Below are 13,922 nucleotides of genomic sequence, written 5' to 3'. Positions count from 1 at the left end.
CTGGCAAACACAGAATCAGTCACTGAGAGAAGGTAGTTACTGTAGGAAATTCAGGACTAGAGTGATGATCTGAACTAGTTTGTGTCACCGGCATGGGTTAGACAGGGATTTGGCAGATTTTCCCTTGAGTTAATGTGGATTTGTAATCTCACTTTTCTCTATCCCAGAAATTCCAATAATTTTGGATACGGTATAGAATATACATCTGTTGAGATATACAATATAACAGTCATTTGGGACTGACTGGATAGACCTGTGGATCTTTAGCACTCTGTCATAATCATATCTAAATGCCCTCTAATGCCATCATGGAAAAGGAGGAAATATCTGGAGCTCCCTGATGACTCTGTGGATTAATGCACTACCCAATATAGGGCTAAGCTAGGTTGATCAGAAAGATCCAAATTATTTCATTGTTTGTGTCAAATTATTTAATTTCAGTTTGTTCAATAGTGTTATTATTTAAGAAAAAAAAGTCAAAAGTTTCAGATCACAGCTTCATGAGAGAGATTTGGCTGAGAAAACTCCCTTTAGCTCATTTGTGATTATACCCTTCAAGAATAGAGCTTACCTTCCACCTTGACATTGTTTGTTGTTTCTTCAAGTATTAACCAGAGATTGTTTCCATGTTTTGTTTTTGATTTAAGCAAAGATATTGAGGCATAGATAAATGAGCCATGATAAATAGTGCCTGTTCGTAAATGAAATTAATTGTTAGCTAAGATGAGAGTGAGTGAAGATGATTGACATCAAAGCAGCACTTAACTGAGTAAGACATGAAGGAGTCCTCGTAAAACTGGAACCAGTTTGAACAATGGATACCCTGATCAAACCATCACTCCTGCTTCGCAAAACTCATGAAAGGACCAGTATCCATCATTTGTAGCATTGAGCGGTGCCCAGTCTACCTCAGTTTAACCTGCAACGAGGTGGTGCCTCAAAAGTATGAACAGGTGAATCTAGCTGGTCCACATTGTTACTCTGCAGTAAATCCATGAGTTGGTTTCGGTACTAATGGGATGCTGCTGTCAAGTCACAAAGATATTGTCTAGCACAATTGAGTAATGTGATATGAGTTCCATTGATGGTGTGATGCCTGGTATGTAGGCTGTACGTCCTAATGACTGCAGATTATGTCAAGCAACATGTCCTGTTGGCTATTCAGTTAGCAGAAAGCCACTCCTGCTCAACTAACTTGTGCTTGCAAATCTCAGAAAAGCATATCCATCATTAGGTGTAATTCTGTTATTGGTCAGCATTTATTAAATAATCTGGACTGTATCAAGTGTGAAAATTATGGTCCATCCAATCACCAGCCTCTTTTCATTCCATATAACATAGAATCTTTTGTTTTGTTTCTTTCTTCTATCCTAGTCCGAATGAGCTCGAGATGTAAAACTTCAACTTCTGTTCTTCTTTTAGCAGTGTTTAAATTCTGCACTGCCATGTTCTGCATCAATACTAAATGATTTTCAATTTCAAGTTCACTTCAGATCTGGAAGCAGCATTTTAAGAAAGTACAATGTACATTAATGTTTGACAGGATTTAATGTGTGTTAATATTTTTGGGGATGATGGCGATTGAAGTGACCTTAACAGATTAACTTTATTGTTACAAAGATTTAACACTTCAAATTGAAGTAACAATGAAAGCAGTCAAACTAAAGATTTAGTTATGCTGAACAGTTTCATTTTTCTCTCTTTTTAGTCAATGGACTTATTCCAACAGAAGTTACAAGAAGCTGAAAAAGTTGCAGCATTAAACTATCAAGACCACCATGAAAGGGATAGAAGAGAGAATTGGAAAAAATCAAGAAACTGGAGTTCTAGTCGAAATGAAGCAAAAGACTGTGGTTCTAAAAGGGATCTGAGTAGAAACAAGGGCAGATATGAAGAAGATGATAGAGATACTGAAAAAGAAAGATCAAAAGAAAGTTTCCAGGACCTGATTATTTGCAGAGAAAGGGATGATGAAAGAAGAGATATTCCAAATAGATATAGACACAAATACACATCAAGTGACCGAGAAATTGAAATGGAATGTGCCAAAGATAAATGTACAGATAAGAGTGGAAGAATTAACAGAATCAGTGTAGAAAAATATAGAGAGACCGGGCAAAGAAACAATCATGCTAGAGGTTTGGAAAGTTACGTTTTTCATGAAGTGGAGAAAGAGAGATCTTTAAATAATTTAAAATCTAAGTTTATGAAACCTGAAGATGAAGGAAGTAGTGATAGTAAATGGGGCATCAACCTTGTGAGCACTTCTAACCATAAGCCAGAAGCACACCATTCCTTTAGTAGTGGTTTTCAAAAGCCAGGCAAAGACAGTAATAGAATGTCAACATGGTGCAAAACCAATAATGGAAACAAGCCATCAGAAGAGTCTACATCATTTCAACATCAGTGCAGTGTTTCAGAACACACGGAAGCCCCACACTCTATGAACAAATTGACAGAGACCAATCCCAGACAAAGTAGTCTTGTGCAGGTACAATCTTCACAAGATCGACAGGAGCCAATTTCTAGGTAAGTGTACCTGAATAAGGAAGGCGGGACGCTGTTTTCATACCACCATTTTATGTATTATGAGATACCTGTGCCAGAAATCACACTTTTGGCTTTCACAATGAGCATTAATTGTGACCTGTATAATAATAAATTGACATAAATTAGTTAGGAAGGGTTTGCTGCTGAAATAAAATATTAACATTCATCAAGGCCAAAGTTGCCATGACTGGTAGAAGTGTCATCTGACTCTGGGATGTAATTTCTAAGTGTTGGACTCAGATGAGGATTTCTGCCTCAATTCTCGTTTGATGGAATATTTCATGAAGAACCATCCTGAAAATCAAAGTTGTAGCCACTTCCATATTATTGTGTCTTTAAGATACTTTTTAGCTTTCCAATTTTAGCAGTTTTGAAATGATAATGGGAACTGCAGATGCTGGAGAATCCAAGATAATGAAATGTGAGGCTGGATGAACACAGCAGGCCCAGCAGCATCTCAGGAGCACAAAAGCTGACGTTTCGGGCCTAGGCCCTTCATCAGAGAGCGAGATGGGGTGGGGGTTCTGGAATAAATAGGGAGAGAGGGGGAGGCGGACCGAAGATGGAGAGAAAAGAAGATAGGTGGAGAGGAGAGTATAGGTGGGGAGGGGATAGGTCAGTCCAGGGAAGATGGACAGGTCAAGGAGGTGGGATGAGGTTAGTAGGTAGGAGATGGAGGTGTGGCTTGGGGTGGGAGGAAGGGATGGGTGAGAGGAAGAACAGGTTAGGGAGGCAGAGACAGGTTGGACTGGTTTTGGGATGCAGTGAGTGGAGGGGAAGAGCTGGGCTGGTTGTGTGGTGCAGTGGGGGAAGGGAACGAACTGGACTGGCTTTGGGATGCGGTGGGGGAAGGGGAGATTTTGAAGCTGGTGAAGTCCACATTGATACCATTGGGCCACAGGGTTCCCAAGCGGAATATGAGTTGCTGTTCCTGCAACCTTCGGATGGCATCATTGTGGCACTGCAGGAGGCCCATGATGGACATGTCATCTAAAGAATGGGAGGGGGAGTGGAAATGGTTTGCGACTGGGAGGTGCAGTTGTTTATTGCGAACCGAGCGGAGGTGTTCTGCAAAGCTGTTCCCAAGCCTCCGCTTGGTTTCCCCAATGTAGAGGAAGCCACACCGGGTACAGTGGATGCAGTATACCACATTGGCAGATGTGCAGGTGAACCTCTGCTTAATATGGAAAGTTATCTTGTGGCCTGCGATAGGGGTGAGGGAGGAGGTGTGGGGGCAAGTGTAGCAATTCCTGCGGTTGCAGGGGAAGGTGCCGGGTGTGGTGGGGTTGGAGGGCAGTGTGGAGCGAACAAGGGAGTCACGGAGAGAGTGGTCTCTCTGGAAAGCAGACAGGGATGGGGATGGAAAAATGCCTTGAGTGGTGGGGTCGGATTGTAGATGGCGGAAGTGTTGGAGGATGATACGTTGTATCCGGAGGTTGGTGGGCTGGTGTGTGAGAACGAGGGGGATCCTCTTTGGGCGGTTGTGGCGGGGGCGGGGTTTGAGGGATGTGTTGTGGGAAATGCGGGAGACGTGGTCAAGGGCGTTCTCGACCACTGTGGGGGGGAAGTTGCGGTCCTTGAAGAACTTGGACATCTGGGATGTGCGGGAGTGGAATGCCTCATCATGGGAGCAGATGCGGCGGAGGCGGAGGAATTGGGAATAGGGGATGGAATTTTTGCAGGAGGGTGGGTGGGAGGAGGTGTGTTCTATGTAGCTGTGGGAGTCGGTGGGCTTGAAATGGACATCAGTTACAAGCTGGTTGCCTGAGATGGAGACTGAGAGGTCCACGAAGGTGAGGGATGTGCTGGAGATGGCCCAGGTGAACTGAAGGTTGGGGTGGAAGGTGTTGATGAAGTGGATGAACTGTTCGAGCTCCTCTTGGGAGCAAGAGGCGGCGCCGATACAGTCATCAATGTAATGGAGGAAGAGGTGGGGTTTGGGGCCTGTGTAGGTGCGGAAGAGGGACTGTTCCACGTAACCTACAAAGAGGCAGGCATAGCTGGGGCCCATGTGGGTGCCCATGGCCACCCCCTTAGTCTGTAGGAAGTGGGAGGAATCAAAAGAGAAGTTGTTGAGGGTGAGGACGAGTTTGGCTAGGCAGATGAGGGTGTCGGTGGAGGGGGACTGGTCGGGCCTGCGGGACAGGAAGAAGCGGAGAGCCTTGAGGCCATCTGCACGCGGAATACACGTGTATAGGGACCGGACGTCCATGGTGAAAATGAGGTGTTGGGGGCCAGGGAATTGGAAGTCCTGGAGGAGGTGGAGGGTGTGGGTGGTGTCACGGACGTAGGTAGGGAGTTCCTGGACCAAAGGGGAGAAAATGGAGTTCAGATAGGTGGAGATGAGTTCGGTGGGGCACGAGCAGGCTGAGACGATGGGTCGACCAGGGCAGGCAGGTTTGGGAAGGGGATAGAAATGGGCCGTGCGGGGTTGGGGAACAATGAGGTTGGAGGCTGTGGCTGGGAGGTCCCCTGAGGTGATGAGGTCATGAATGGTGTTGGAGATGATGGTTTGGTGCTCGGGTGTGGGGGCATGATCAAGGGGGCGGTAGGAGGTGGTGTCGGAGAGTTGGCATTTGGCCTTGGCCATGTAGAGGTCAGTGCGCCATACTACCACTGCGCCACCCTTGTCTGCGGGTTTGATGGTGAGGTTGGGGTTGGAGCGGAGGGCTGCCCGTTCTGCGGGGGAGAGGTTGGAGTGGGTGAGAGGGGTGGAGAGGTATGCCACCTGAAGGTTGCAGGAACAGCAACTCATATTCTGCTTGGGAACCCTGCAGCCCAATGGTATCAATGTGGACTTCACCAGCTTCAAAATCTCCCCTTCCCCCACCGCATCCCAAAACCAGTCCAGTTTATCCCCTCCCCCCACTGCACCACACAACCAGCCCAGCTCTTCCCCTCCACCCACTGCATCCCAAAACCAGTCCAACCTGTCTCTGCCTCCCTAACCTGTTCTTCCTCTCACCCATCCCTTCCTCCCACCCCAAGCTGCCCCTCCATCTCCTACCTACTAACCTCATCCCACCTCCTTGACCTGTCCGTCTTCCCTGGACTGACCTATCCCCTCTCCACCTATACTCTCCTCTCCACCTATCTTCTTTTCTCTCCATCTTCGGTCCGCCTCCCCCTCTCTCCCTATTTATTCCAGAACCCCCACCCCATCCCGCTCTCTGATGAAGGGCCTAGGCCCGAAACGTCAGCTTTTGTGCTCCTGAGATGCTGCTGGGCCTGCTGTGTTCATCCAGCCTCACATTTCATTATCTTAGCAGTTTTGAATACAGTTTTTAACTAAATACAGTTTTGAAAGATGTTCAAATTTGGATTATTTTTCTGGGTTAGGTTTTATTGCGTTTTAGTTTGTATGATGCACTAAATCAAGAGCGTGAAGAAATACTCACCATTTGTTAAGATGAATGCAGGTCTCGCAACACTCAAGAAGCTTCACATCATTCAAAGCAGTCCACCTCCATACACATTCACTCCTTCCTCCACCGATGCGCAGTAATAGTAGTGTTTACCATCCACAAAATGCACAGCATAAATTTGCCAAAAATCATCAGACAGCAACTTTCAAACGCATGACCACTTGCTTTGAGAATGGCAAGGGCAGAGTTACATGGGAACACCACCATCTGCAAGTTCCCCTCCAAGCCACACACCTTCCTGCCTTAGCAATATGTTTCCATTCCTTTGTTGTTGCTGGGTCAAAATCCAAGAATTCACTCCTCATCAGCATTATGGACATACCTACACCACATGAACTGCTTACCATTGCCTTTTCAAAGGTAACTAGGGACAAGCAATACCCAAGCCCCATGAGTGAATACTATGAAATTGCAGAACAAAGTCATGCTAATTTTCTTTTTGTTCTTGTGTCTTAATGTATTAAGTTGCCTGAGCACACTGTGTACAGGAAAGTGAGATGAGCAATAAGAATTGAAAGTCTGGGACTTTGCATGAGATGGGCTGATGGCTGCAAAGTTTTGAATGAGTTGGAGCCTATGCTGGTTGTGATTGGAAAGTCTTGTGAGGAATATACTGCAGTAATCAAGACATGAAGTGACAAAGGCATAGATTTTTCAATAGCGTTCAACTGATGTAGAAGTGAGGGCAGGCAACAGAGTGTGTGAGGTTATGCAGAAACTGTGAGGTTACGCACTTTGGCACGAAAAATCTCCAAGTAAGGGGTCACCCGTTTGAGACACATTAGGAAGAATGTTTTTAGGTAACAAACCTGTGGAATTCTTCGCAGAAAGTGGTCACAGCTAGGTTATTCAGTATATTCTAGTTGAGGTAGTTAATCAAGTTATGGTTTCACAGGCTGTGGGGGTAAGGCAGGAAAGTGGAATTGAGGATTATAAGCTCAACAATGATCTAATTGAATGGTGGAACAGACTTAAAAAGCCAAATGGGCTACTTGGAGCCTACATTTCATCCATTTGGCACTTCTGTTGGACATGAACATAAATGTTTCAGTCTTGTTTTTTATATTGATGTGCTGGGCTCCTCCACCACTGAGGAAAGACAAGATTTTGGATCTGTCTGCTTTGGCTAGTTTAATTGCCCACTCTCATTTTGTGATTAGATATGGCACTACTGCAGGTCATTAATCTGATCCAATTGTAATGGGTGTACAGGATAGTGTTAAGGGCTTGGGTGGGGAAGAATTTGTTAAATGTGTTCAAGAAAATTTTCTTTATTGATATATCGTTGTACCTACTAGAGAAGGAATAAAACTTGACCTTCTTTTGGGAAATAAAGCGGACCAAGTAACTGAAGGGAGCAGTTTCGGACCATTGATCATAATTCTATTAGTTTTAAAATAGCTACAGAAAAGGATAGGCCTTATTTAAAAGTTAATGTTCTAAATTGGAGCCAAGCCAATTTTGACAGCACGAGACAGGAACTTCCAAAAGTTGATTGGAGTAGACTGTTCACAGGAAAAGGAGCGACTCGCAAGTGTGAGGTTTTCAAAAGTGAGATAATAAGCATTCAGAGGCAGTGTGTTCCTGTTAGAGTGAAAGGTAAGGCTGATAAGAGTAGGGAACAGTGGATGAATAGAGATATTGAGGTTCTAGTGAAGAAAAAGAAGGAGCCACATCTTAGGTATAGACAACTGGGATTGTGAATCTTTTGAAGAGTATGGGGGAGTCAGGACATTCTTATGACGACAGTCAGGAGACTAAAACTGGGATATGAGATGACCCGCCCACTCCACCCACAGCTGACGCCGATGGAACCCTGTCCACAGCCAGCAGCCCCAGAGAAGACAGCCACACTGAAACCTGCCTAATTTTCACCACCCCCCCCCTCCCCCCCCAGACCTCCCACTGACAGAAGACAAATTCTCAGTCCTCAGCAATGGACTCACCTTTGTCCCCCTCCACCCATACATCAACGAATACCAGTCATGTTTGGACATAGAGCAGTTCTTCCGCCGCCTTTGCTCCACACTTGCTTCTTTAACCGGGAACCTAACTCTCCCTCCACTGACCCCTTCGCCCGCCTCCAACACATGTCTTCCTCCTGGACACCACCCCCCAGGCCTCCTACCCTCCCTCGACCTCTTCATCTCCAACTGTCGTCAAGACATTAACCGCCTCAACCTCTCCACCCCTCTCACCGGCTCCAACCTCTCCCCCGCAGAATGGGCAGCCCTCCGTTCCCTCTGCTCCAACCCCAACCTCACCATCAAACCCGCAGACAAGGGAGGTGCGGCTTTAGAATGGCTCACTGACCTCTACATCGCCGAGGCCAAATGCCAACTCTCCGATACCACCTCCTACCGCCCCCTGGAGCACGAACCCACCCCTGAGCACCAAACCATCAACTCCCAAACCGTTCACAACCTCATCACCTCAGGTGACCTCCCACCCACAGCCTCCAACCTCATTGTTCCCCAAACCCGCACTGCCCGCTTCTATCTCCTTCCCAAAATCCACAAATCTGCCTGCCCTCATCGACCCATTGTCTCCGCCTGCTCCTGCCCGACCGAACTCATCTCCACCTATCTGGACTCCATTTTCTCCCCCTTGGTCCAGGAACTCCCGACCTACATCCGTGACACCACCCACGCCCTCCACCTTTTCCAAAACTTCCAATTCCCCAGTCCCCAACACCACATTTTCACCATGGATGTCCAGTCGCTGTACACCTGCATTCCTCATGCAGATGGCCTCAAGGCCGTCTCCACCAACACCCTCATCTGCCTAGCCGAACTCGTCCTCACCCTCAACAACTTCTCTTTCGATTCCTCCCACTTCCTACAGACAAAGTGGGTGGCCATGGGTACCCGCATGGGCCCAAGCTATGCCTGCCTCTTTGTAGGTTACGTGGAACAGTCCCTCTTCCGCACCTACACAGGCCCCAAATCCCACCTCTTCCTCAGTTACATTGATGACTGTATCGGCGCCGCCTCTTGCTCCCAAGAGGAGCTCGAACAGTTCATCCACTACACCAACACCTACCACCCCAACCTCAAGTTCACCTGGGCCATCTCCAACACATCCCTCACCTTCCTGGACCCCTCAGTCTCCATCTCAGGTAACCAAATAGAAACTGATGTCCATTTCAAGCCCACCGACTCCCACAGCTACCTAGAATACACCTCCTCCCACCCACCCTCCTGCAAAAATTCCATCCCCTATTCCCAATTCCTTCGCCTCCGCCGCATCTGCTCCCAGGATGAGGCATTCCACTCCCGCACATCCCAGATGTCCACGTTCTTCAAGGACCGCAACCACCCCCCCCCCCCCCAAACCGCAGTGGTCAAGAACCGCCCTCGACCGTATCTCCCGCATTTCCCTCAACACGTCCCTCACACCCTCAATAAACGCCCTAAGAAAATCCCCCTTGTCCTCACATACGACCCCACCAACCTCCGGATACAGCGCATCATCCTCCGACACTTCTGCCATCTACAGTCAGACCCCACCAGCCAAGACATTTTTCCATCCCCACCCTTCTCTGCCTTCCAGAGAGACCACTCTCTCCAGGACTCCCTTGTCTGCTCCACACTCCCCTCCAACCCCACCACACCCGGCACTTTCCACTGCAACCGCAGTAAGTGCTACACTTACCCCCCACACCACCTCCCTCACCCCCATCCCAGGCCCCAAGATGACTTTCCATATCAAGCAGATGTTCACCTGCACATCTGCCAATGTGGTATACTGCATCCACTGTACTCATTGTGGCTTCCTCTACATTGGGGAAACCAAGCGGAGGCTTGGGACTGCTTTGCAGAACACCTCCGCTCGGTTTGCAATAAACAACTGCACCTCCCAGTCGTGAACTATTTTAACTCCCCCTCCCATTCCTTCGATGACATGTACATTATGGGCCTCCTTCAGTGCCATAATGATGCCAACCGAAGGTTGCAGGAACAGCAACTCATATTCCACTTGGGAACTCTGCAGCCCAATGCTATTAATGTGGACTTCACAAGCTTCAAAATCTCCCCTTCCCCCACTGCATCCCAAAACCAACCCAGCTCGTCCCCGCCTCCCTAACCTGTTCTTCCTCTCACCGAACCCCTCCTCCTACCTCAAGCCGCAGCTCCATTTCCTACCTACTAACCTCATCCCGCCTCCTTGACCTGTCCGTCCTCCCCACCTATACTCTCCTCTCCACCTATCTTCTCCTCTATCCACCTTCGGTCCGCCTCCCCCTCTCTCCCTATTTATTTCAGAACCCTCTCCCCATCCCCCTCTCTGATGGAGGGTCTAGGCCTGAAACGTCAGCTTTTGTGCTCCTAAGATGCTGCTAGGCCTGCTGTGTTCATCCAGCTTCACACTTTTTGTTATCTCGGATTCTCCAGCATCTGCAGTTCCCGTTATCTCTGACATGAGATGACCCTATCTGCAAAGGCTGAGGATAACTGAAAGAGATTCGACAAGTGCCTGAAGATCAAAAGACCAATCGGGGATAGAATAGGGCTCCTTAAAGATCAACAAGGTCATATACGTGTGGAACCACAGGAGATGGGAGAGATGCTAAACAAATATTTCTCATCAGTATTTACTGTGAAGGAAAACATGATAGCTTGTGAACTCAGGAAAATTAATATTGATATCTTGAAAACAGGCCACTTGTCAGAAGAGGACATGCTTGAGAGCTTAAAAAGCATATGAGTAGATAAATCGCCAGGATCTGATCAGGTGTATTCCAGGACATTGTGGGAAGCTAGGGAAGAAATTGCAGGGCACCTATCAGAGATATTTGTGTCATCTACAGCCACAGGTGACGTGCTAGAGGAGTGGCAGGTGGCTAATGTTATGGCTTTATTTAAGAAAGGGTACAAGGAGAAGCCTGAGAACTGTAGACTTGTAAGTCTGACGTAAGTGGTGGGTAAATTGTTGGAGGGGAGTCTGAGAGACAGAGTTACATGCATTTTGAGAGGCAAGGTCTGATTACGGATAGTCTGCAAGGCTTTGCGTGTGAGAAATCATGCCTCTAACTTGATTGAGTCATTTTGAGGATGTGACCAACAAGACAGATGAGGGCAGAGCAGTTGATGATGTCTGAGTGGACTTTAGTAAAGTGTTTGACAAAGTTCTGCATGGTAAACTGGCTCGTAAAGTTAGATCACATGGGATTCAGGAAGTGCTTGCCAATTGGATACAAAATCAGCGTGATAGTAGAAGACAAAGAGTGGTGGTGGAGGTTATTTTTTGGACTGGAGGTATGTGACCAGTGGTATGCCGCAAGAATCTGTACTGGGTCCACTGTTGTTTGTCATTGATATAAACGATTTTGATGAGAATTTAGGAAGCATTATTAGTAAGTTTTCAGATGACACCAAAATTTGTGGTATAGTTGACAGTGAAGATGTTATCTAAGATTACAAAGGATTACAGAGCCACTTTGACACTTTTGTCTTCACAACCTCTCTTCAAAAAATTCCAGGACAGAACAACCTTTTTAAAGTGACAGCATCATCACAGTGTTCAGGTACATAGTTACTTGAGAGTTGTGTCACATGTTGATAGGGAGGTGAAAAAGGTGTTTGACATCCTTGCCTTCATTGCTCAGACCATTGAATATAGGAGTTGAGATGTCATGTTGAGATTGTACAGGATGTTGGTGAGGTCACTTTTGAAGTACTATGTACAGTTCTAGTCACCCTGCTGTAGGATGGATATTATTAAATTGAAGAAGGTTCAGAAAAGATTTAAGAGGATGTTACAGGGACTGGAGGGTTTGAGTCACAAAGATATGCTGGGTCCTTTTTCCGTAGGAGGTTGAGAAGTGACCTTATCCAGGTTTATAAAATAATGAGGGACATAGATTAGGTGAATAGCAAAGGTCTTTTTCCCTACAGGGTTGGGGAATTCAAGGCTAGAGGGCATAGGTTTATCATGAAAGAGGAAAGATTTAAAAGGGACCTGAGTGGCAGTGTTTTCACACAGAGGGTAGTTCATATGTGGAATGAACTGTCAGTGGAAGTGGTAGATATAGGTACAGTTGTAACACTTAAAAGACATGTGACAGGTGCATTAATGGGAAAGGTTTAGAGGGATATGGACCAAACACAGGCTAATAGGACTAGTTTAATTTGGGAAACTTGGTCGTCATAAACAAGTTAGATTAAGGCTCTGTTTCTGCGCTGAGTGTTTCCGTGACACTGCCTTGGTGTCAGTTTGACTCTGGGATTTGAAGCTGAACTTGGGATATATAACATCAGTTGTCATTGTATTATCGTCGACACTTAATGCAGTCTGGAGAAACTTGAGAGTTAGAGACTTAAAGGGCTTAAAGTTAGGCAGCAGTAGTGCATTCCAGGACTTCAGAAAGATAGAGCATAGCAGGAAAAAAAACTCAGCAAATCTGGTAACAGAACAGAATGCTTTTAAAGAAGAATCACTGGACCCAAAACATTAACTCTGCTTTCTTTCCAGTGACTGAGTGATTAGCACTGCTGCCTCACAGTGCCATGGACACAGGTTCAATTCCACCCTCAGGTGACTGTGGAGTTTGCACATCCTCCCCGTGTCTGCATGGGTTTCCTCCAGGTGCTCTGGTTTTCTCCTACAGTCGAAAGATGTGCAGGTTGGGTGGATTGGCCATGCTAAATTGCCAGTAGCGTCCAGGGATGTGTAGATTAGGTGGGATATAGCGGGATGGGTCGGCTTGGACTCTTTGGGCCAAAGGCCCTGTTTCCACACTGTAGGGATCCTATGAAAAGATGCTGCCAGACCTGCTCACTTTACTCAGCAATCACTGTTTTTGTTGTGGGACATAGTGGAATTTAGATATAGGGAAAGCATATGGAATTAGAACAACTGTTTGGGGGATACCGATTAACAGACTGCAGTAAGCCATTGATTAGCTTGTTGCAAATTCTGTTTGATTCTGTACAAAGTTCCAAGGGACAAGTATGTGAGCTTAGATGAGCTTTAGTTATTTTAAGAAAGGTGTCGACAAATCAACTATAAGTATAACATATCCTTCAATAATATCCAATATCTTATTGCAGGAAGTTCAAAGTACTTTTTCTAAACATAGAATTTTAGGCCACCAAACTAAGAAACCCTTTCTATTAAAACCATTGTTAATCTTTAGCATATATTCACTAACGGGTATATTTATACCATACTCAGGTAGTGTTATTGACATTGATCACAGACTATAAAAAATTATTGTTGAAGGATCTGTGAATTAATTTAATTTAATTTACAGTGGCAATTAAACATATTTCTTTTGAAAAGGAATGCTTATCTTGTGAATGCAGTGCACTGTTTAATCTCTTTTCATTTTGGGTTCTGCCAAGACTCTTAACAAGGCCTGATAGCTGATTTGCATATAAATAAAACAAAAAATTTGACGCATGCAATTGCTTTGAAAAATATATTGAATTTTCGACCATTCAAATTATGTTAGTTTTAAATAAAATATAATGATTGTTATATCATAATAATAATTTTAAATATTTATTGATTGGTTACATTTTATAACTATTTATGTTTATATATTTATTGTTTTTAGAATTAAGCCCTAATGGTTTTTCCACTGCTGCATAATTCATGTATCATTGGTGTAACCATCCTCACTTCCATTTTCGGTGCTATTGCTATGCACGATGTGTCGATCTGCGTTGCACATTGCTGCAGTCACCAGTCTGCCATCAAAAACATTATATAGTGTTTTATTCTGAGTCTTACTTATCAATGTACTGATAAAGGGTAGCTGTCTAAAATATGCCTGAATGTTGTGTGTTCTTTTACTTTACAAATCTCCACTTACGTGATGTTGCTATGAAAAAGAGCATCTATTTTTTATTGTAGTTTACACCTTGTGTAACATGTTGTTTCCACTAGCTTTCAGTAGTTTTTGACCTTGTTGTGTTGCACTGACAAATTCGCTATTCAAAG

General features: G+C 45.4%; 1 protein-coding gene across 2 annotated transcripts in view; it reads left to right on the top strand.

Annotated features, from left to right (window-relative positions):
• The window catches only part of cwf19l2 (CWF19 like cell cycle control factor 2), a 121,859-nt gene that overhangs the window by 52,188 nt on the left and 55,749 nt on the right, over positions 1-13,922 (top strand). For both annotated transcript variants that reach the window (XM_059646630.1, XM_059646629.1), the window contains exon 8: positions 1,709-2,529. In XM_059646630.1, the coding sequence (XP_059502613.1) occupies positions 1,709-2,529 (821 nt within the window). The remainder of the gene's footprint in view (positions 1-1,708; positions 2,530-13,922) is intronic.

Source organism: Stegostoma tigrinum, chromosome 6, assembly GCF_030684315.1.
Source record: "Stegostoma tigrinum isolate sSteTig4 chromosome 6, sSteTig4.hap1, whole genome shotgun sequence".
Taxonomy (NCBI): Eukaryota; Metazoa; Chordata; class Chondrichthyes; order Orectolobiformes; family Stegostomatidae; genus Stegostoma; species Stegostoma tigrinum.
Note: the sequence above shows the minus strand (reverse complement) of the source record. Positions and strands in the feature narration are given on the sequence as shown.